Genomic DNA, 21,813 nt, shown 5'->3' with positions numbered 1-21,813 from the left:
CCTACACTCCCTTTCCTAGGGAAGGCTTGAAATCCTCACCAATTTGCATAGGTGAACACAGACCCAAACCCTTGGATCTTAAGAACAATGAAAAGGCAATCAGGTTCTTAAAAGAAGAATTTTAATTAACGAAAAAGTAAGAGAATCACCTCTGTAAAATCAGGATGGTAAATACCTTACAGAGTAATCAGATTCAAAACATAGAGAATCCCTCTAGGCAAAACCTTAAGTTACAAGAAGACACAAAAACAGGAAAATACATTCCATTCAACACACCCTATTTTACCAGCCATTTAACAAAAGGAAATCTAACGCATTTCTAGCTAGATTACTTACTAACAGGAGTTCTGAGCTGCATTCCTGATCTGTTCCCAGAAAAGCATGACACATACAGACAGACCCTTTGTTCCCCCCAGCTTTGAAAGTATCTGTCTCCTCATTGGTCATTTTGGTCAGGTGCCAGCAAGATTATCTTAGCTTCTTTACAGGTGAAAGGGCTTTGCCTCTGGCTAGGAGGGATTTTATAGCACTGTGGACAGAAAGGTGATTACCCTTCCCTTTATATTTATGACAGGGAGTAAAAAATAAAAGCTTGCCCTTTAGAAATGTCATGTATTTTTGAACTAAGACTAAGCTTCAGGGTTCTTTAATTATAAAACATTAAATATAAGATTAAAATGAAAATACAATAAATACTTCCTAGCCATTCCTTAAAAATAGGAGAAGCTGAACACTGTCATCTCACTATTGTACAATAAAAGTTAATAAGATTCAGAGACATATCCCCATGCACCCAGATAAGACTAAACTCCTAAACGTGTGTGAGCTGAGTAGTTCAACATACTTTTATCAAAGAGAACTGTTTGGTTTTATAGAAAATAAAATCCATCCTTTGGAACTCTGCACCTGATGTTCATCAATAAAACATGAAAAAGAACTAGGAGCTCCGCCTCCTCCATAATCAGAACCACATTTTTAAGAAAGGCAATTTATCAGAGGTTTTCAACAAGTTTACATAATGTATTCCAGTGGCCACAGTTATACTGATTTACTAAAGGCAATCTTTCACTGGAAGGTATTCTCCGGAAAGAGAAGTCAGGTACTATAATCACAAATCTGATATTTGGCACAAACGCATGGCCAAAGCTACCCAGGGCCTGCTTTCCACAAGTCTAAATTGGTGTTTTCCAAGATATACCAGAACAAAATAAAAAGTGGAATATAAACAAATGTGCTGGGCATTAATGTCATTTCCATTTGAGGGAGCAGTGGAAGATCTCCACATCCCTCTTCACTTTCCACCTACCCAGCTTCCCATGCACAGTCTTATAAATGAAGGAGGTGAATTCCAAACCCTGGAAAACACATGGGCGTTAAACTTGCAATTTTTAATTATTATTATGATTACATTTCAGGATCTAATTCTGAAATGAATCCTGTGTGGGTATGACCCAGGAACCCATGCAGAGATCACAGCAGGATTGTGGCCTTGGTAACAAGCTTTTTATACCAATACAAAAAAAAATGTGGCACTGCTAGTTTCTCTTTCTTTTTTCTTCTTCTCCCCAGCTCCCAGTTGCCCTGCTCTGGCCACAACCCATTGAAGGATTGCCCACACAGTGTTCAGATTTAGAGAAAGCATTGTAAGAATTCTCCCCGCAAGATGCTCTGTCCCTACAGAACAGAGTTCCCTCCTCCGTTTCCAGCTTCTCTTACCTGACAAGAAATGGTAGAGGCTCACACTTTGTGGAGGCTATGGGAAAGGCTGGGAGCCCACACCAGCTGTGAAGGAAGTATGTTTACTCCTTAAAAAGCCAAAGCACCATGAGAAGACCCCAGTGACTCTAAAGGATTTGGCAAGTAAAAGAAAGGCAATCTCTGATGAGTGGGAGAGAGGGGGGGAAAAAGGCTAGAATCCTCTGACCTCACCTGACCTTCAAATAGTTCCACTAGTGGCTTTCATGTACCATTGTTGTGGGAGCCAGGGTCTTAAGCAAGTCTCCTCCAGCAGACCAACCAGAGGACCTGAGATGGGTCAGTCAAAGCCCCCCACCCACCCACCCACAGACACCCTTCAACAAGGAATCAACAAGCCTTTTATCTCTGTGGGATACCCTGACTTGAGAACAAGTGCAAAGGCAGGTCAGAAAGTGTGTGCATCATCATTGGGATCACTGCTGGGTAGCTTTTTGATTATCTATCAAAAAAATCAGCTCTCCATCACTACTTAGCTACTTTTCACACCACTCTGGCTGTCCATTTCAGTGGAATGCAGGGAAGCTTATCTTTATTATCAAAGATTATTATTTGATATAAATATTATTCAGACAAATAGCATCAAGCACCGTAGTCCCTTGCAATCTAATTACAGAGCAGACTTAAAAGTCACATTTTCAAAATCTCATTTCTTCTGATTCTAATCCAAACAACTAAGTATAGTTGTGAAAATGAAGCCTGGATTTGGATAAGATTTGGATTGTACAGATTCCCTTAAAAACACTGAAAGAAACTCAGGCTGCTACATTGTTTTAATCACATTTATGAGAATTTTTAGGGAGATAATTATGAATATCAATAGAGCAGCAGGTAGCATTAAAAAAAAGACATTAATGTTGATTTAACATCATGCAGTGGTATGGTATGGACAGCACAGAAAGCAATATTAACTGTGAGGAGTATGGTTGGGGTGGTGGAGGTGCAGCAGCTCCCCCCCAAGCTTAAAGTGGTTTCCATCATTACAGGGGTTACAGTTTTGTTTAATGGCTTTCAGTGCCCCCTCTACAAAAATTGTTCAAATGCCACTAAATATGGTACGAAAGCAGAAAATGTTACAAACAGAAATCTCTCATTATGTTTACATATTATACTTACAGGCCTGATTCACCTCTGCCCTATTCTAGTTGTATACAAGGAAGTCAACGGAGTTCCATGGCATAATACTAGAGTAATATAGTGATAAATTATATATAAAAATTTTACACAGGCACAGTATAAGACTTAAAGACAAGGAAATTTTATGGTTGTTTATTTGGGTCACTAGTGATAAGCCAGGAAGTGCTAGAAATCTTGTGAGAATACCAGGATTGGATCTTGCAGTAGATAAGAACGGCTATACTGAGTCAGACCAAAGATCCTTCTAGCCCAGTATTCTGTCTTCTAACAGTGGCCAATTCAGGGTGCCCCAGAGGGAATGAACAGAACAGGTAATCATCCAGTGATCCATCTCATCGCCCATTCCCAGTTTCTGGCAAACAGAGGCTAGGGACACCATCCTTGCCCATCCTGGCTAAAATATGAGCAAACTATACACATGCAACCTGTAGAGCAATATTTTTAGCGTCATTTATAATTGGATGCAAATACATATAACATCTGATTTATCTTTAAAGATGCAGTGTACAGCAGGGAGCAAAAACGGTGAAATGATTAAGATCAGGACTACAGAGAGGAGCTGCAGGTTCTAGTCCCACAAAATTCTTACATGAACCTGGCCTTTAGGGGTCATTCCTAAAAAGTGCTTTGGAGACCATGTGTGAGGTGGAGGTTCAGAAGTTGTCAAGATCAGGACCTTAATTTCGCTGTGACTCAATTTCCCTATCTGTGAAATAGGAATAACGCTTCACTACCTGCCCTGATTAACACCTCTGTGAAGTAAATTCAGCTGGAAGGTAATGTATCAGTGCAAAGTTTTATTACCATATTCATCCTTTATCTTGTCTCTTTGTTTGCTACTAGGTTTTTCCAGTTCATGTGAAGATACAACTGACAGTTTTCTGAAAAGATAAAAATGCGTAGTCACCTCTGGGGCTTACAATAAATAAAGTAGTGCATAGGTAGTCCCTACACTAGGATTCAGGCACCAGCTTGGATCGCTAAGTGTGGCATTTTGCATAATTCCTGAAAAATATTTTTCCGGCAAAATAGAAAACATAGAATCTCAAGGTTGGAAGGGACCTCAGGAGGTCATCTAGTCCAACCCCCTGCTCAAAGCAGGACCAATCCCCAATTTTTACCCCAGATCCCTAAATGGCCCTCTCAAGGATTGAACTCACACAACCCTGGCCAAACCCTGGGTTTAGCTGGCCAAAGCTCAAACCACTGAGCTATCCCTCCCCCCAATAATAGATCCCAGATGGTAAGAACTAATGGTGGGCAAAGTGTTTTGTTACAGTAAAAACAGACTCGAGCCTAACCTGAACCAAACTTATTTTTTTCTAATTATTTTCAGTTGCTGCTTGTCTCTGAATTTTCCTGGGCCAAGCTGGGATGAGAAGTCCCAACATACCATGACAAGGCTGTTCTTAGAATACTTCTGTCCCCATTGAAAGGAAATACTGGAAATCTCAGGAGAAGATAACATCTTAGCATAACATTTTAAACAAAGTTTAGCATATTCATGAGACTTGGATAGCTGAAATAAACATCCAGTGGAGGCTTTGCTGCATTGAACTTTTTGATTTTTTCCCAGCAACTATATGAATTTCAACCGCAGATCAGTATCAGCGTAATCAGTTTAAAGGCTCACACTAATCCTGACCGTAGGAAAGCTTGTCTCCACCTACAAAAAACCCACAGGAGGATGTGGAAACTCCTCACAGAGTTCCTGCTCCACCAATTGTCCCTGAAGGGAAATGCCAAACCTCTCCCTGTACCCAACTTCTCTCACACATGCGGCGTATTTAGCCCCTAAGCTTCATGTGAGAGCATTTTGTCCAATGGTATTTGATGAGACCTTGAGGATTCATTAGAAGCCATCACCACCTGCATGGGAATTTTGGGGCAGTCTGTGTTGCCAGACAGCCCCTTGCTGCTCTCCCATGGATCCATATCAGCAGCTGACCTGGGAAACCTTCTCGGTGAAGAGACTCTGCCTCATGGAGGGTCTTTTCTCCGAAGCTAGTACAGCCTCATGCTACGCTTCCCTATAGGCCTGGCAAAGCGGAGGAAAATGTGGACCTGATCCAAAGCTCACTGAAGCCATTGGGAATCTTTCCACTGGCTTCAGTAGGCTCTGGATCAGACCAGAATTTTCAAAAGAGCTCAGCACCCATATTCAGGGCCACCTTCTGAAAACAGTGCATCCTTTATACAGGCAGCAAATAAGTGGCCAGGTTTTAAAAAAAGCTCTTTGTATGCTGGGTGCTGAGCATTTGAAAATCTAGCCCTGAACTCTTCTAAAAATCTGGCCCCAAAGGTAAAGCTCAGCCACCCCCTTCAGACTCAGAGATACCCAACTCAGGAGAGGGCTCCCCTGGAGGTCTGGGTTGGAGGCATGAAGAAAATGGTCACAAGCCTGAACTTCAGGACACTCAGCTTTCTTTCACAAAAATAGTCTCCACTCTCAATGTTTTTGGCAATTCTCATCAAATACCATTGGACAAAATGCTTTCACATGAAGTAGGGAGGAATAGCTCAGTGGTTTGAGCATTGGCCTGCTAAACCCAAGGTTGTGAGTTCAAACCTTGAGGGGGCCATTTAAGGGGTCTGGGACAAAAATTGGGGATTGGTCCTGCTTTGAGCTGGGAGTTGGACTAGATGACCTACTGAGGTCCCTTCCAACCCTGAGATTCTATGAATCAAACACAAGGATGCTGTCACTTTCAATGCTACTATGCCAATCTGACAGAAGTAACAGCTAGGCTTTAAATGTAAGTAACTTAGTCACCAAAACTTAAATTAGTAACAGGTCAAAACCTGTATTCAATTTCTTTTCTGAGAACAACATTTCAGCAGTTTTATCATCGGTGAATTGATATGATAATTTTTAAAGTAACAAAAGTTTAATAATTCCAAGTCTGTGTACCATTTTACAGAAGTGCTGTCATTAAAATACGGAGCTGGCAAGTCCCAGCAAGTTGTCAATTATTTGTTTTTAAATTTATTAAATTTTGTGCACAGTGATGCCTGTTTCTTGCTCAACAGTTTCACTGTTTCATCTTCACTGGAACTGCAAACATATTGATTTCAATGCAGTTTCTGCAAATGGGAATCCTTTGCTGAAATGATATTTTATAATTTCTCATATTCTGTTCCAAATAAATTACTTTAATTCCTCTCTCTCTAACAATGGGAGCACAAAGTCATGAAAAGCTATGCCACAGTAAGACTTGTTCCTCTAACTTGATATCAAGACATCTTGAACTTAAAGTGTGTAGTTAAAAACATTCCATTATGGTTTGGTTTGGGGTTTTTTTTGTTTGTTTTTTAATAAAGTACACAGTAGCAGCCCAAAAGACTATCATTGCCATTAGTTGTAATGTTTTCAGCTGTTACTATAAGTGCAAATTAGCTTTATTACACAATATCAAATGGCTGTGAAAAAAACAAGTATAATATTGCTGAAAGGACTTTTCAATTACCCATGTTTAACATCTGTGGTGCAAATTCTCATCTCACTTATACAGACGCATCCCAGTTAAGTCACTGGGGTTGGATTAGTGTAAGTGAAAGGAGAATTTGAGCCTGGCCCATGGAATTCTAGATGTATCCCAGTTCAAGTCCTGTCAATCAAACACTGAATCCTATTTCAGAGGAAATCTACAGTGCTCTCAGCCGAGGATTAGAGACAGTACCATTGATCCCAGTGCTGTTTGCCATCAGACAGCAGAAGAATAAAACCCACACAGATAAAATAGTAAGCTATTTAGACTCTGCATTCTTCAGTCCCTTGACTGCCTTCGTTCAAGGAAACCATTGATTTTTGTCATCAGAGAGATTGTCAGTTTTATAAACAGAAACTAGCAGTAGATTATAAATGAACCCGCGTGATAATTTTCCAGAGGGCTTTCCACAAGGGAGCCACTGATTTTGATTTTCTTTGGTCATACATCACTTCCCAAAATTAGCACTTTTCAACAGCCATTCATTTTCTACAATGCATAAATAAAGAGAAACGGCCAAACTAAGTGGTGCCAGATGAGCTTTTCTGAATTTAGACAGCTCTGTTTTAAAGATTTTTGACTGGTATTAAATCAGAGTAACAAAGTTTATTGTGAAATTTTGATGCTCTATAAAAGTATTCAGAAGCCATATAATGCCAAAACCTGGGCGATAAAACATTCTGGACTGAGGAATCTACTTTGCCTCGATTCAATTTCAAGCACTTTTCACTTTCCTCCTTGTAATTAGCAATTACAAAGTTTAATAAAAACAAAGATCAAACAGCAATGTCAGTATGTTTTTGTCTTGTAGCTATTTGTATTCATGATTAAATAATGCATCACACATTGTAGTTTTTGTTTGTTTTGATGAGTGTAGTTTAACCTATTAAATTCTTGCTGATCTTTTGGTAAGAATTTTCAGGTTTCCAGATTAGCAGAGTGATCAGAAAAGTGCTACATGAAAGCATTTGGCCTTTCACATTTACTAATCATGACTCTTCACAGAACAATATTCTGAACTGGAAATGACCACACAGTACTAGTTTGGATGTTTTTGTTTTGGGGGGGGGATGCCAAACAGGGGGAGGAGAATGTATTTTACCTCCCGCCAGTGATTTGAGCCATGCCTAGAAGAAGAAAAGTCCAACAATGGTGATGGACTATTGTGATGGACAATCATCAAAAAGGGATTGCTCATGTTGTTCAATTATACTAGTATATATGAAGCCTTTCAAGCCCAACTTGAAAACATGAAATAGATGCAGAAGCACTTTATAAAGTGATCATTTATTTAGTTTCCTTTCAACATCTATATTATTCAGGTTTATTTGCATATCATTTGAATTCAGATTAACAGTTAATACAAAGTGAGAGATTTGTAAAAGATCAAGTGCTTCCTGTACAATACAACTTGTTTGCAAATGGTCAGTGCTGCAGTGCAAAGTGGAGCATTTGCAGAACTACTTCTTTTCTCTACTTTCCTACTCTAGGAGAAAATGAACTTGAATACTGTGGGTTTTACACACATGTAAATATAAGTAGGGAGAACCAAAAGGCTTACAAACAGCATGAATTAGGAAACTATGCACCTACTCAGATTTGCTACAATGACCAATTGGACCATGGGCAGTCAAGCCTAGTGGCTGAAACAAGAGTTCAGCCTATTGGTTAGACCTGTGTCCAGGACAAGCTGAGAGTCAGAAGCCAAATGCGAAAGCCAGTAGGTAACCAGAGTCATAGGCCACAGGAGGAGCTGGGGATCAGTACCAGAGGGACAGAAGTTGAATGCCAGAGCTAGAGGGTAACCCCGAGTTGTAAACCAAAGGTAAAGCAAAGAAGAAAGCCAGAAGGGAACAAGTGCTAGAGCCCAGAGCAGGCAAAGTAGGAGCAGGTTGAAAAACAAGGCTGGAACAGGGGGTGCAGGCAAGCACAGCTGCAGGTGTGGTACACATTGAGCAGCTGCTGATCTGCTGTGGCTTACAAGCAGGGCTGCTAAATCAGCAGCCAATCCAATGCTGTGGCTACTCTGTCAGTTCTAAGGCAATGCAGCTGGCTGGGTTCATTAATTACCTAGCAGCAGAGTTAGTTAGGGAGCAGGCGAGCATCTAAGTCCTAGCAGGTCTGACCCTCGACCCTCTGACCCTGATTTCGACCTAGAAGTAATGTATGGTATCGTGACTCCAGAAAAATTTAGGTTTATAACCAACACCATTCTTCTCAAAGGCAGGCAAATGGAACCGTACTAGGCCCTTGATTGTTTTCAAAAACACTTCAGAACTCTGCATGATTAACAACAAAACTAGCTGCCCCAGAAATTACAGCCACAACAAAGGCAATAGGTTTCTGATCCTCACATCCTATGCCAGGAGCAGGAGATATGTTTAGAAATCATTTAAAATGAAAGGTTTCGGAGAACTCCATGCGTTGCTTGAAGTGGTATTACAGCGACAGACTATGAGCCAATCTCATCAGCCTTCTGGTTACAACCATCAGTAAATTCTACAGCAAGTACCACTGCAAAGAAAACACATAAGAAAATACAGCAAGCCAGGGGATTAAGGTGTTGCTGTATGCATAAGGGAAGAGCAGATTTTAAATAAATACATCAAACACCTCGTGATAAGCTTTCCAAGAGAAAAGACAAGGTATGTTCATACTCCATGCTGCCCTTGACATTTTCCTGATAGAAAATTAAAGCAAGTAAGAGGGACAATCAAAGACTCGGGATGAAGGGTGTATTAAAAGAGACAGAGTCTAAGATCATTTTTACGTAAGCATGATTAATAATATGTCTATATGACCAGCAGTGTGGGTAACCATAATCTCTTAAAAATCAGTGCATTTCTCTGCACCAGTGGCTTTGAAAAGTCATACAGCATTACACGAGTTTGTGTCTACAATGTGCAAACAGTGCACTGCCCTATGCAATTACAAGAATTGTCATAGCTAAAAACAGGGTGAAAGTGAAGATGTTTCTACACGTGAAGGAATAAGGCACAGTCAAAACATGCTCTTCCTAGATTTTCAAGGAAACCCCAAAACTTGGATATTTAAGCATCTCTATCCTAATTTTTGTTAAATCCACTGAATTCAGTAAAAAGTCTGCCAGCAACTGAAAATCCATCAGACAATGAATGATTCTTCATTAAACAGGAGGGCAGTAAGACAGGCCTCATTCTGAGAGAAGTGGAGCATAGAGTTGAGTGACAAAAAGCATTGGCCATGGCTCATTAAGCAGGAAAAGAAATTTATGCCACATTATTACAAAAATTACACCTTTCAACAGCACATCAACCTTTCAACACTAGGCTGTCATGACAGTTCTAGGTACAAACTCAACATCTGTTGGAACTGCATTCACAACCATCTGTTCCAGAGGTTTGAAGGTTACCAAATTAATTAGTTACATTTCCTGCAATCTGAATTTACCACAGATATTTTCAATGCCTTATTCTACCTTGGATGCCCTTACGCAATATGTGAGCTCTATTAATGATGTTATTACTGGTGTTGATTGTAATTATTGCATAATCAACAATCAAACCTAAATTTCAAGAGGAAAATCCATGGAACTTGGGAGGATTGATCATGTTAGAATAAATTGTAACTTTTATATGAGCTACCACATAACTGAAATGCATAGCTTTGTATGTAGTGTATGGTTTGGCTGCGAGCTTAGGGAGGTGAGGAGCAGAGCCGCGGGTGGGCGGGGATGAGGAGGCAAGCAGTGAGGCAAATGGTGGGCCCTGGCTGCAAGCAGCAGAGTGAGGTGGTGAGCAGTGAGCCACCAGCAAGCGGGAGCTCTCGCGGAGGGCAGGGGGTGTCCATGGCAGGGGAGTGAGGAGACAAGCAGCGGGGGGGAGGGCTGAGAGGAGGCGAGCGGCGGGCGCGGGGCTGAGAGGAGGCGAGCGGCGGGCGCGGGGCTGAGAGGAGGCGAGCGGCGGGCGCATGGGCAACAGGTGGAGCCCCCATTTGGGGAAGCTAGCTCCCGACTCCATCCCTTCCACCCGCAGCCCCTCCCGGCAGCCAGAGCCCTGAGACCCGCTATCCCCCTGTGGCTGGAGGCACAAGCCCCTCACCCGGAGAAGCCCCAAGCACTCCCCACCCCGCCAGTTGGAGGAGCCTCGGGCTGGCCGAAGCCCCAAGATACATACCGCCCCCTCCACACACACACACACACCCCCCCCTGCCCAGAGCAGCCCCAGGCAGGCCAAAGACCGAAGCGCCCTCCCGCCCCCTTTCCCCTGTGTTGGCCAGAGTTGCCCCAGGTGGGCCAAAGCCCCAAGCCCCCCCACATGCCTGGAGGAGCCCGAGGCCAGCCGCAGCTGTTCCTTCCCTCCCCAGACATGTTTTTCATTATTATTTGGACTTCTATTATGTCAAAGCATTTTTAAATTTACTTCAGAATTGTTGTACAGACAACCACTTTTACCAACAAAGCAAAAGAAACAATAATAATAAAAAAAACATGCAAAGCACCTTATTTGAGTTTCTATTCTGTTAGGTCCAATAAAGGATAGAGATAACTAATCATTATTTGTATTACTGAGGCTGCAAAAAATCCCCCAAACCTTGCATAAATAAATTACAGTGATTGGATGAATTATTATATATATACACACACACACACACACACACACACACACACACACACTACTTTATTAACGTTAGGAAAAATAAATAATTTTAGAAAAAAGTGTCCGTGCGGCCACCAGCAAGAGTTGGTGGCCGCACTCTGAGGCCACCAAAAAATTTGCTGCAAGAACCCCTGACCTAGGGTCAAATCCTGCTGTAATTTATACCATATGCAACTCTCTCATACAAGAACTCAAGAAGAGAAACAGCAGCTAATCAATACAACTCTCAGGATTCTCCAAGCAAGGATGGAGCAAATCCAGTATAAAACATACACGCCCTCTCCTGCTTGGTCCTGAAAAGAAGCTAGCAAACTCTCAGATCTAAATTTACCAGCATGGACACCCTACTTGTATCCATTTCTAAGACATAATTGGCACCCATAGATTGTGCAGAGATAATATTGCTATCTCCACAGCTTAATATTTAGATACTTAGATATTTAGATATTTAGATAAATTGGAATTTGTCCAACACCTCTTTTTCAATAATTTATGTTAGAGACCAGATGGCCGCTGGTTGTCTTGTTAAGGTCAAGAGATGTTTTTTTGGGCAGGTGTCTTACTGTTTAAGCTATCATGAGCTCTTGAAAGGAGACATTAGCAATCTTCATCAATAATACATACAGTAGGACCCTACTGGTTTTCACCAACCATGAAGGACAACATTCTAGCTTATAAACAGTGCGTCACACTGTTATCTCAAAGACAAGAAAATGGAGCTCACTCAGTGACCTGCTGCCACTGCTTCACATCTTATCTTCTCACAGGGTTAAGACCTGCTAAATAAATTCTAGTCGTTGGTCAGTTGGATCTGGACCAGATCTTCGCTTCACCCATGTCTGTGTTTCAGTCTTCAGTGGCATCTCTTGCATCCTCTTGATATCACTCGCTTACATCTCTGTCTTTCATCTCCTTGACTAACTATCATTGTAACTAACACTTTGAAAGTGTGACTCTCTCCCCACCTCTGGTCTGACTGACTGTTCTTTGGATTTTCCTTGTATTTATTCAGATTGTAAACTCTTTGTAGCAGGGACTTACTCTCTTTACCATCTTCTGGCCTCATCGTTGACTTCAACTTCTGTGCTGACATCCCATACAGCTCCTTAGCATGCTGGCTCTTCACCCTCTCCTCCTGGTCTCTTTCAACACTGGATCAATTTTCCCACACACCAAAATGGCCACCTCACTTGAGTTTGTCTTCACTAAACATTGTTCAATTTCTAATCCCTCAGTAGCTAATTTACTTCCATCTGACCACCATCTTCTTTTCTTCAACATTGCCCACCCACCCACCCCACACCCAACCCCTCCGTCCATGGCCTCCAGTCCATCATTCTTCATGGCTTCCCAATGCATTCCTTCCTACTAACTCTTATGTTGACTCAGATGTTGATTCACTCTGTCCCCCACCTTACACTCCTTTGCCCTCTCTCCCACAACAAACACCTCCCAGTCAAACCCAGCTCTCCCTCTGCATCCACATTTCCCCTGTCCTATTCGTGTTCCGCTAGGCACCTCTGCACAAGACCACACAGAGTTCCTCCACTACATATTTGCTCTCTCCTCCTTGAACTCTGTCCTATTCCTAGACAAGCAATACTAATTCACCACCCTCAGTGACTCCCTCTCCCACAAACCCAGCAGCCTATTCACCAGCTTTGACTCTCCTTATACCCTCCCCTTCCGTTAAGCCCTCATCCTCCAGGCCGGCTATTGCCAATCTTTTCAGAGAAAAGACTGAGAAGATCGGACATGATCTCATGCTCCCTCTCTTTTCTGCCTACACCCTTCAACACTTCCTTGTACTCCTCCTCCTTCTTCCTCCCATCTCCTTAGCTTCTCACTCTCATTGTTTCCTACCCCTCACGATGCAAACATGCATGGTCTCTTCATCCTTACAAAAAAGTTTTATCCCAATTCCCTCTCCAGTTACCACCCCTTCTCTACTAACTTAACTGATTGCACCGCCTACATTTACTTTCTTCAGTTTCTCTCCACCCTTGCTCCCCTCCCATAAGGCTTCTGTCCTCCATTCCACTTAAACCATTTTCATGGAGTTCTCCAATAATCTCCTCTTCAGATCTCTATCACTTCCCTTTAGCGACTCAACAGCCTCAATCACTTCTTCCTTCTTACAATTTTGTTCTTGTTTGGTGTTCATGACTCTGACCTCTCATGGTATTCCTACCTCTCTGAACACTTAATTTTCACCAGCTCATCCTCTTAACTCCCATTCTCAGTTAGGGTCTCACAGGGCTTCCCCCTGAGCCCTGACACCATCTCCAAATAGTCCCCTTGTCTAGCGGATCTCATCCACTCACACAGATGCAACCACCGTACTCATGCTGATGATTCACAAACTGCCTCTCCAGTGCTGACCTGTCTCCTGACATCAAATCCTTGATCTCGGTCTGCCTCTGATATCTCCTCACGGATGTCTTGCTACCAATTTAACATGAACAAAACTGAGATTCACATAATCTTTGCTCCCCCACTGCAAATTGTCAGTTGACAATGGCTAGGCAGGTGGCTAGCAAGGATTATTATATTATAGGCAGGGCTGGCATCCCTTTGTGTCAGGGATGTGTCTTTTACCCTCCCAATAAAAATCCACTCAAAATTGGCCATGCTATAAGCTTTTGAAAAAATCTCAGTTTGCACATGCACCGTAGAGCCTTATTATATTAGCAGCTAAATTCTCAAAGATTCAGTCCCCTCAAAGCTCCCACATGCTGGCTGGACTGGGTATGCACCACCATACAGCGCGAATGAGCATGATCCAGCCCAGAGCTGCAGGGCCTGTGAGAAGCACTTTCCCTGTAACGGCTGCTCTTAGCTACAGTGCCCCTCTGCACCACCAGGAACAGGAACCGAGAACAGGAGACTCGCGCGCCTGTGCTCCCAATTTCCGCACCACTGGCACCCAGGCAGCATGGAGGAGGGAGCCGTCTAATTCAAAAGCAGGAGGGAAGAGAGCTGGACCTCTGGGGTGATAAAGGGAGAAGACTGGGACATGGATGTGAGAAAATGATATTGGAAAAGGAGTTGAGGGTGGGGCCGGGGAACACTAGGGTTGGAAACAAGTAGTGGAGAGGGGCAGTAAGATTGGAGAAGGAGTCTTTGGGAACAGGAGATTGTGACAAGGAGACAGAGTTGAGGGGAAAGTCTGAGATCAGATGAAGATCCCAGGGTCGGGAGACTGGGACAAGGCGTCTGGGTGGTGGAGACTGAAAATGGTAGTGGAGAAGGGGAAGGAGACTAAGCTCAGATGAGGTACCAAGGGCTGGGAGGAAGGATGGAGACAGACTGGCTGAGCAAAGAGCCTAGGATGAGGGGCCTGGAATGGGGAGCCAGGGTAGGAGACTGGGACTAAGATGAGGAGCCCAGAGTGGGAGCTTTAGAGACTGACTAAATTAGAAGACTAGGACTGGAATAAGGAGCTGGAATGTTGGGGTGAAGAGACAGGACTGGAACTGGGACATGCTAGAGGGGCAGAAGAAATCAGGCTTGGAAGGAACAGAAGCAGAAGGGTCTGTGATTTCTAGAGAAAACTCTCTTCCAGAACCTGAAATGGAACCCAAGAAGTCCATGTCTTATCACTCCTCTGCTGTGAGCAAATATCTATGAAATCCTTGTGTAAAATGCCTAATCTCTTACTCCGGTTAAGGTGACCAGATGTCCTGATTTTATAGGGACAGTCCCGATATTTGGAGCTTTGTCTTATATAGGCACCTATTACCCCACACTCTCTGTCCCCCATTTTTCATACTTGCTGTCTGGTCAGCCTAACTCTGTGTTGATCCATATACAGCAGAGGTCCCCAAATTGTGGGGCACCCCCCCTAAGGGGGCAGAGAGGAATGTTGGGGGGCCATGCTGTGCAGCCCACGCCAACCCACACAGGGGGCAGAGAGGGAGCACCACCCAGCCCCGCTCTACTCCCAACCCAACTCCAGACCCAACCCATAGCTCCACTCCACCCCCAACCACAGCTCTACTCCACTTCCTGCTCCAGACCCAGCTCCATTCCACCCCCTGCTCTGCCCGTAGCCCAGCTCTACCCTCATTCCCTCTCCACCCAAAGGCCAGCTCCGCCTCTAGCCCCAGCTCCTCCCTCATCCCCAGTTCTGACCCCAGCTCTGCCTTCGGCCCACACACCTCTGCCGAGCCAACTGAGCAGTAATGGAGTGGGGGCACAGAGATTCCCTTACTAGTAAGGGTGTGCAAGATAGAAAAAAGTTTGGGCACCACTGACGTGGAGGAGGACAACCTACTACTGCAATCAGTGACTTCATTAGCTCAAGTAGCAGAGGTCTGTGCAGTGAATCTAAATGTTCTAACCCTGCTGATGATTCATGTGGGGGTCAATAGGATACCACATGATGGAATTTCTGCTTTTTTTTTAAAAAAGCAAACTAAAAAACAAACACCAAAAAAACTATGTTAAAACAACATTATTTATATTGCAAAGTCAAACACTCAAAAGTTAGGACACACCAGATTTATGATTGCTTATGCAACCTTATTCCTGTCTCGTTATGTATACATTATGACACACACTTTAATTACATCATTACATACTATTTTCCTGCAGGAGGGATGATGTTCACTGAATGAGTAGCTATTAAATATTTTGTTTTATTCTCATTGCTCAATATGTGGTCCCATGGCTTATTTGCTACAGTACTCAAACCCTTCTCTGAATACAGAATTATTAATTTCCTCATGGGCTTTTCTATACACTTATCACTATAGGATCTGACATCAATCAATTTCTTTCCACAACAGCCCTGTTAAGTGAAGTAGTATTATTATCCCCATTTCACAGACAGACAGGGAACTGAGGCACAGAGAGATTAAGGTCAAAAGTCTCCACTAATTTTGGATGCCTAATTTGTGATGCCTAGGGCCTGATTATTCAGAATAGTTAGCATTTGATAGCATTTTATATGTTCAAAGCACAACTCCCAGCTGCAGCTGTGCGTGTTCAGCACTTTGGCAAAAGTGCTTCAGGTGCCTCAGACTGGGGGCAATGAGGAAATGAGGAATACCCAGTTAGTGGTCATCTATAAAAAGTTTGTTTTATATGACTTGCCATTAGCACCAAATAGGAACTCTGCCTCATTCATTACACACTTTTTATATTCTGCAACAAATGAAACAGGGGTAATACAAACAAGTCTCCTTCATTACATAACCCTCAGCCCTCCCTAGGACAGCTCCATCCTGTATGATGAATGAGACAGGAGTCCTATGGAAAAAATAGACAGGTATAATGTAAATACAGACTGTATCCTAATACACATGCACAAGGGGGCTGAATTAAAGTTTCACGAGAATTTCCTACTTTGGAGTGCTTGATTTCGCAACCTAACATTCTTTAAATATAATGTTGTATATATTTATGCTATAGTATTAATATTATTTTATATTTTAGACACCTAATTCTACAAAGCGTGCACTCAGTCAATCTATGCAATCACATTTTCGTTCGTTATGCCCATTCATTATACCTGGTTTTAATTTCGGCCCCTACCCGGCATGTGCTCAACTTTATGCAAGGCGAGTAGACCTATTGACTTCATTGAGACTACTTACAGTATGTCAAATTCAGCATGTGCAAAAGTCTTTGCAGGATCAGGGCCTGAGACTAAGTTCTTCAGGGCAGATATTGTCTTTTACTGTGTGATTATAAAGGGTCTGCACAATGGGGCCTCTAGCTATTACTGGAGAATAAATAAACAACAACATGCCACCATGGTTAATTTCATTCACAAATCACATTTCAGGCACACATAAAGTCAAAGGTTCCTAACCATTGAAATTGCATTCCTTGGTCTGATTAAGAAGCATGGATTATTACTGTTACTGGCTGGTAGAGATTAAAACTCCTAAAGACTTGATCATACTTGGCTTTAATATCAAATCAGAGCAAGTCTTTGAATTTTCTGCTCTCTGGTATCAAAACAATTTTTTAATTCCAATTGCAGAAGCAATAAAATATTTTAATACGTTCAACTATTTCTCATTAGATATTTGTTTTGGAAACTCTATGAAGTTGCTATAGTGGAACTACAAAGTAAGCTTTATTTTGTCTTACTTTCTGCAAGTCTCAAGTTTCCATATGTATTTATTTATATGAATTTATTAATAAAATATATTTAAGAATAAGGGGATACTCTTCAGGCAGGTAGATCTAAAACTAGATCTACTAGCTGTGGTTTGGTTTGCAGGCACACTATTTCCCATCATGCCACCATTCCTCCCACACTGCCTTCCTGCTCTCTTGTCATGAAAGGGGGTTTGAAATATACAAGAATTCTGAAGTGGTAAGAAAGCAAAATTCGTGTATATTTCATTAGCCTGCCTGCTCATAAGAAAAAAGAATAGACACAGAGTGAAGAGATGAAGTGACACACACACACAAACACACACACACACACACACACACACACACACACACACAGAAACAAAACAACACTGACCTTCAGATGCTGGTGGCAGTTGCCTTCCAGAAAACTTAGATTTTTAACAATTTTACAGCTTGCATTTTGAGGAGCTCACGGGGGTTTTAGGGTCAGAAGACTAGTTACTGTATAATTATGTTTAAGGTAGACTAAATTTTGCATCTGTCAACTCTGCCCGTGTCCCATTAATGGTATTTTTCATAAGATTTTATAAAATGTAACCATTGTCTTTGATGAGCCAGGCCCTTTCTTCATTATCTCACAAATTTTATATAATCTGATTTAAGAAAAGACTACTGACATGACAAAGAATACAACAGGAAGCACTAGAAGCAACAGTTGTATAGCCAAATAATCATGAAATGAAAGCTGATATTTCTAATATGGAAATATCAGAAAGCAGAATATATGCCAGAATAGTTCAGCTGCCAAGTGTCATGGGCTTTGGAACCCACACACTTCCCTAAGTAAAACATGCTGCGCATGAATAACTTAAACAGATAAAAAAAAATCAAACACATTCAAAAGAGCAAGAATCCAAAGTCACAAAGAAAGCACATCACGGAATTTTGCCTGCTACCATGACTCGATCTTCAAAGTGATGCTGCATCAATACCTCTCACACACACACACACGCGCACCTTTATAGATAAGTGAAACATTAAAATAAACCTACACTGCATTCAATTAAGTGCTGTATGAATGCAGATTTGTATTCAAATAAGGCCTTTCAGAACATTTATTAATATCACCTTAGCATCCCAGAGTAGAGTTCCTTATTTGAGGTTTGATTATTTGCAACAAATATGTAAATGTGTTGTCCCACCCCATTTAGAATCTCCCTTGAAATTTAGAGCATCAGTGATCTAGTTGGAATCTTCAATATTACAGGATACTGATACTCTCTAAACAGGTTGCTCCTCACTACAAAAATGAATTCAGTTTGTGAACTTTACCTACCACTTTTCATGAGGGTTATATGTTTACTGACTGATCTCTGAACTTCAAGTTAAATCTTTAGTTTGCATGCCTCAATAATACTGCTTGTCCCCTCCTTTCAGTACATTTTCTTTTTGTCCTATGCCTTCAAATTCATTCTGCCTTAAAGGTTGTTTTATTTTGCCACTTAAACAGTTCTTCAGAACTTACTATGAGATTTAATGCTGCTTTAAGCATGCCAGAAAGTTTGTCTGTGGGATTGTGTAAATTCATCTGGCAATCTGTCTGGCTGACCATCTGGAGAACATTTCAGAGCAAAATGCATGGAGCAAAACCCTGCAGTAAGGACAACCCTGAGCCCCCTGAGACCTTAATACGTGTCACCGATGACTCCTGCAAATAACTAGATGTGTCCAATTTTCAGTATTGCTCAACCCCAAACATTCTCCTGCACCCACCATCCAAATCCCATTAAACAAACATTTTCTTGTTTGCATGCAGGAGTCAATGAATTGGCTAGCGCAATACCTGATGAGTTGTGACTCTTTATAAGCTTTTCCAGAAAGAAAAAAAGAAAGAAAGAAAGAAATGGAAGGGAGTTGCAATAACCAGAAAGAAAATTAAAATCCTATTTTCAGGAGGAGCATAAATGTAGAGAGAGAACATGATAAATGCAACCCGAATATTTTCAAATCATCTGTTCTGTCTTTGAAAAAAGCAGCAGCAACAAAAACCACCCCACATCTGGCTTCAAGAAGCCCAGCCCCGGACCTGTAAATCCTGTCAGTGGAATGCAATGTTAAATTGTTGGGCAGAAAGTACTACAACACGGAGACACCAGCTGAAAGTTGTAAGCGTGATCTAGGCAGGGCCATGGCGGGGGGGGGGGGGTGGCGAGGAACGAATTCAAAACACGGTCTTACCAATGCCCCCTACGTATTTTTGACACAAACCCTACGATCACATGACCCCGTCCCTGTACAGACACGCCAGCCCCGCCTCAGTTTCTCCCCCTGCCCTCCTCTCTTACCTGCAGTCTCTCAGTTGCCGGCTGCCACATAGCTCACCCTCTGTGGATCTGCGGGGAGAGGAGGCCACTGCCGCTTGCGAGCTGGGGTTCAGTTCTCCAGGCTCGCTCACATCTGTTCGGGGCGGCAGCGAGGTGCGCTCGGTCCTGCAGCGGCCGGGGGACGGGCCGGTGCCCAGCCAGCCAGGGACAGACGCCAGCTGCGCGGAGCCTGGTGCCTGGTACCCCCCCCCCCCCGGGCTCTCCGCCGGCTCCTCTGCTAGCCGCGCTGCGCTGGCCTCTTGCACCAGCGAGCGGGACGCTGAGCTCCGCCGGCGGCCCCCCCGCAGTGCAGCAGCAGCAGCAGCAGCGCCCCGGCCTCTGGTCCCTCCCCCGGCCCCGCCCCCGCTAGCCCCCTCACCCTCCTCTTCCTCCTTCCCCACCGCCAGGCCGGGCTACGCTGCGGTGCTCCGGCCCCGCTTGCTGCAGCCGAGCGCAAATGCACGAGATGTTTGGCGCGGGTGAGCCACGTCTCGCCCGTGTCAAGCCAATCGGCGTGTCATGGCCCCGGGCGTCCGCAAGACCCGTGTGTCGGGCAGCGCGCCCCAGCGCTAGCGCAGCGCCTTGCTCCGCAGGCTCTGTGGTTGTGGCAGGTAGGGGGCGTCCAGCGTGCGTCTTGCCTTTTGCTGGGGCACGCATGAGATCTCTCTAGCACGCAGCCTGTTTCTGTCCTGACATGGGGGGGGGGGGTATACAGCCTGAGTACGGACAGGTTCCCGCTCCCAGCACCATGAGCGATACAAGGGATGGGGGGCACCTTAGAGGCGAACACATTTATTAGAGCATGAGCTTTCGTGAGCTACAGCTCGCTTCATCGGATGCAGAATGCATCCGATGAAGCGAGCTGTAGCTCACGAAAGCTCATGCTCTAATAAATGTGTTCGCCTCCAAGGTGCCACAAGTCCTCCTTTTCTTTTTGCGAATGCAGACTAACACGGCTGCTACTCTGAAACCTATACAGGGGCTCTGGATTTAGTATACTTGACTTGCAGGGCATATTTATATCCACGCTATAAATAGCATTATATACTTTCGGATGCAGGACACCCTTTGGGCAATGAAAAAACGAGAATAGCTTTAAAATTCGGATTACATTTTACAGAATGGTTGCTCACGTTTTAGATAAATAAAGGAGATTGATTAGGTCCAGCTGTGACATGAGCTCCTACTGAAACTTCTCATCCATTCCATGTGGAACAGTGGGTGAATGGAACAGAGACATCTACTGGCGAGTGGTGTAGCATGGTTTCCTCAAAAAGAAAAGGAGGACTTGTGGCACTTTAGAGACTAACAAATTTATTAGAGCATAAACTTTCGTGAGCTATGCTCTAATAAATTTGTTAGTCTCTAAGGTGCCACATGTACTCCTTTTCTTTTTGCGAATACAGACTAACACGGCTGCTACTCTGAAACCTGTCATGTTTTCTCAGAGGCACAGCTCTTCCTTTGGATTTGGGTAAAAGAGCTCCTTGGGTGGAGGCGAGCCTCTGGTTTAATAGTTCCTAGAGGGACCCTTTCTTATACCAAATAGCAATGTTTATTTTATTCTTCATTAGGCCTTTTAAAACACTGCTCGGTCACTGTCTAACTACACCAGTTACCAGAGTAGCAGCCATGTTAGTTTGTATTCGCAAAAAGAAAAGGAGTACTTGTGGCACCTTAGAGACTAACAAATTTATTAGAGCATAAGCTTTCGTGAGCTACAGCTCATGCATCCAATGAAGTGAGCTGTAGCTCACGAAAGCTTATGCTCTAATAAATTTGTTAGTCTCTAAGGTGCCACAAGTACTCCTTTTCTTTTTACACCAGTTACATTAGTAATCATTAGGGCTGTCAAGCAATTAAAAAAATTAATTACAATTAGAAAAAATCACAATGAATAGTGTGATTAATCGCACTGTTAAACAATAATAAATACCATTTATTTCAATAGTTTTGGATATTTTCTACTTTTTCAAATATATTGATTTCATTTACAACACAGAATACAAAGTGTACAGTGCTTATTTTATATCTATTTTTGATTACAATTATTTGCACTGTATAAAACAAAATAAATAGTATTTTTCAATTCACCTAATACAAGTACTGTATTGCAATCTTTTTTCCATGAACGCTGAACTTACAAATGTAGAATTATGTACAAAAAAAAACCTGCATTCAAAAATAAAAATGTAAAACTTTAGAGCCTACAAGTCCACTCAGTCCTACTTCTTGTTCAGCCAATCACTCAGACAAACAAGTTTGTTTACATTTTCAGGAGATAATGCTACCCACTTCCTGTTTACAATATCACCTGAAAGTGAGAACAAGCGTTCAAAT

At 42.8% G+C, this 21,813-nt stretch overlaps 1 protein-coding gene across 2 annotated transcripts in view; it reads right to left on the bottom strand.

Annotated features, from left to right (window-relative positions):
• The window catches only part of PID1 (phosphotyrosine interaction domain containing 1), a 157,035-nt gene extending 137,215 nt beyond the window's left edge, over nucleotides 1-19,820 (bottom strand). The window contains exon 1 of one of the 2 annotated variants that reach the window (XM_038417802.2): nucleotides 19,456-19,820. In XM_038417802.2, coding sequence (XP_038273730.1) covers nucleotides 19,456-19,485 — 30 coding nt within the window. In that variant the 5' untranslated portion in view covers nucleotides 19,486-19,820. The remainder of the gene's footprint in view (nucleotides 1-19,455) is intronic. The other variant, XM_043492347.1, reaches the window with a different exon arrangement.
• Between the last annotated feature and the right edge of the window lie 1,993 nt (nucleotides 19,821-21,813).

This window comes from Dermochelys coriacea, chromosome 9, assembly GCF_009764565.3.
Source record: "Dermochelys coriacea isolate rDerCor1 chromosome 9, rDerCor1.pri.v4, whole genome shotgun sequence".
In the NCBI taxonomy this organism is placed as follows: Eukaryota; Metazoa; Chordata; order Testudines; family Dermochelyidae; genus Dermochelys; species Dermochelys coriacea.
The sequence above is the reverse complement of the archived record's forward strand: the minus strand, read 5'-3'. Positions and strand labels throughout refer to the sequence as shown.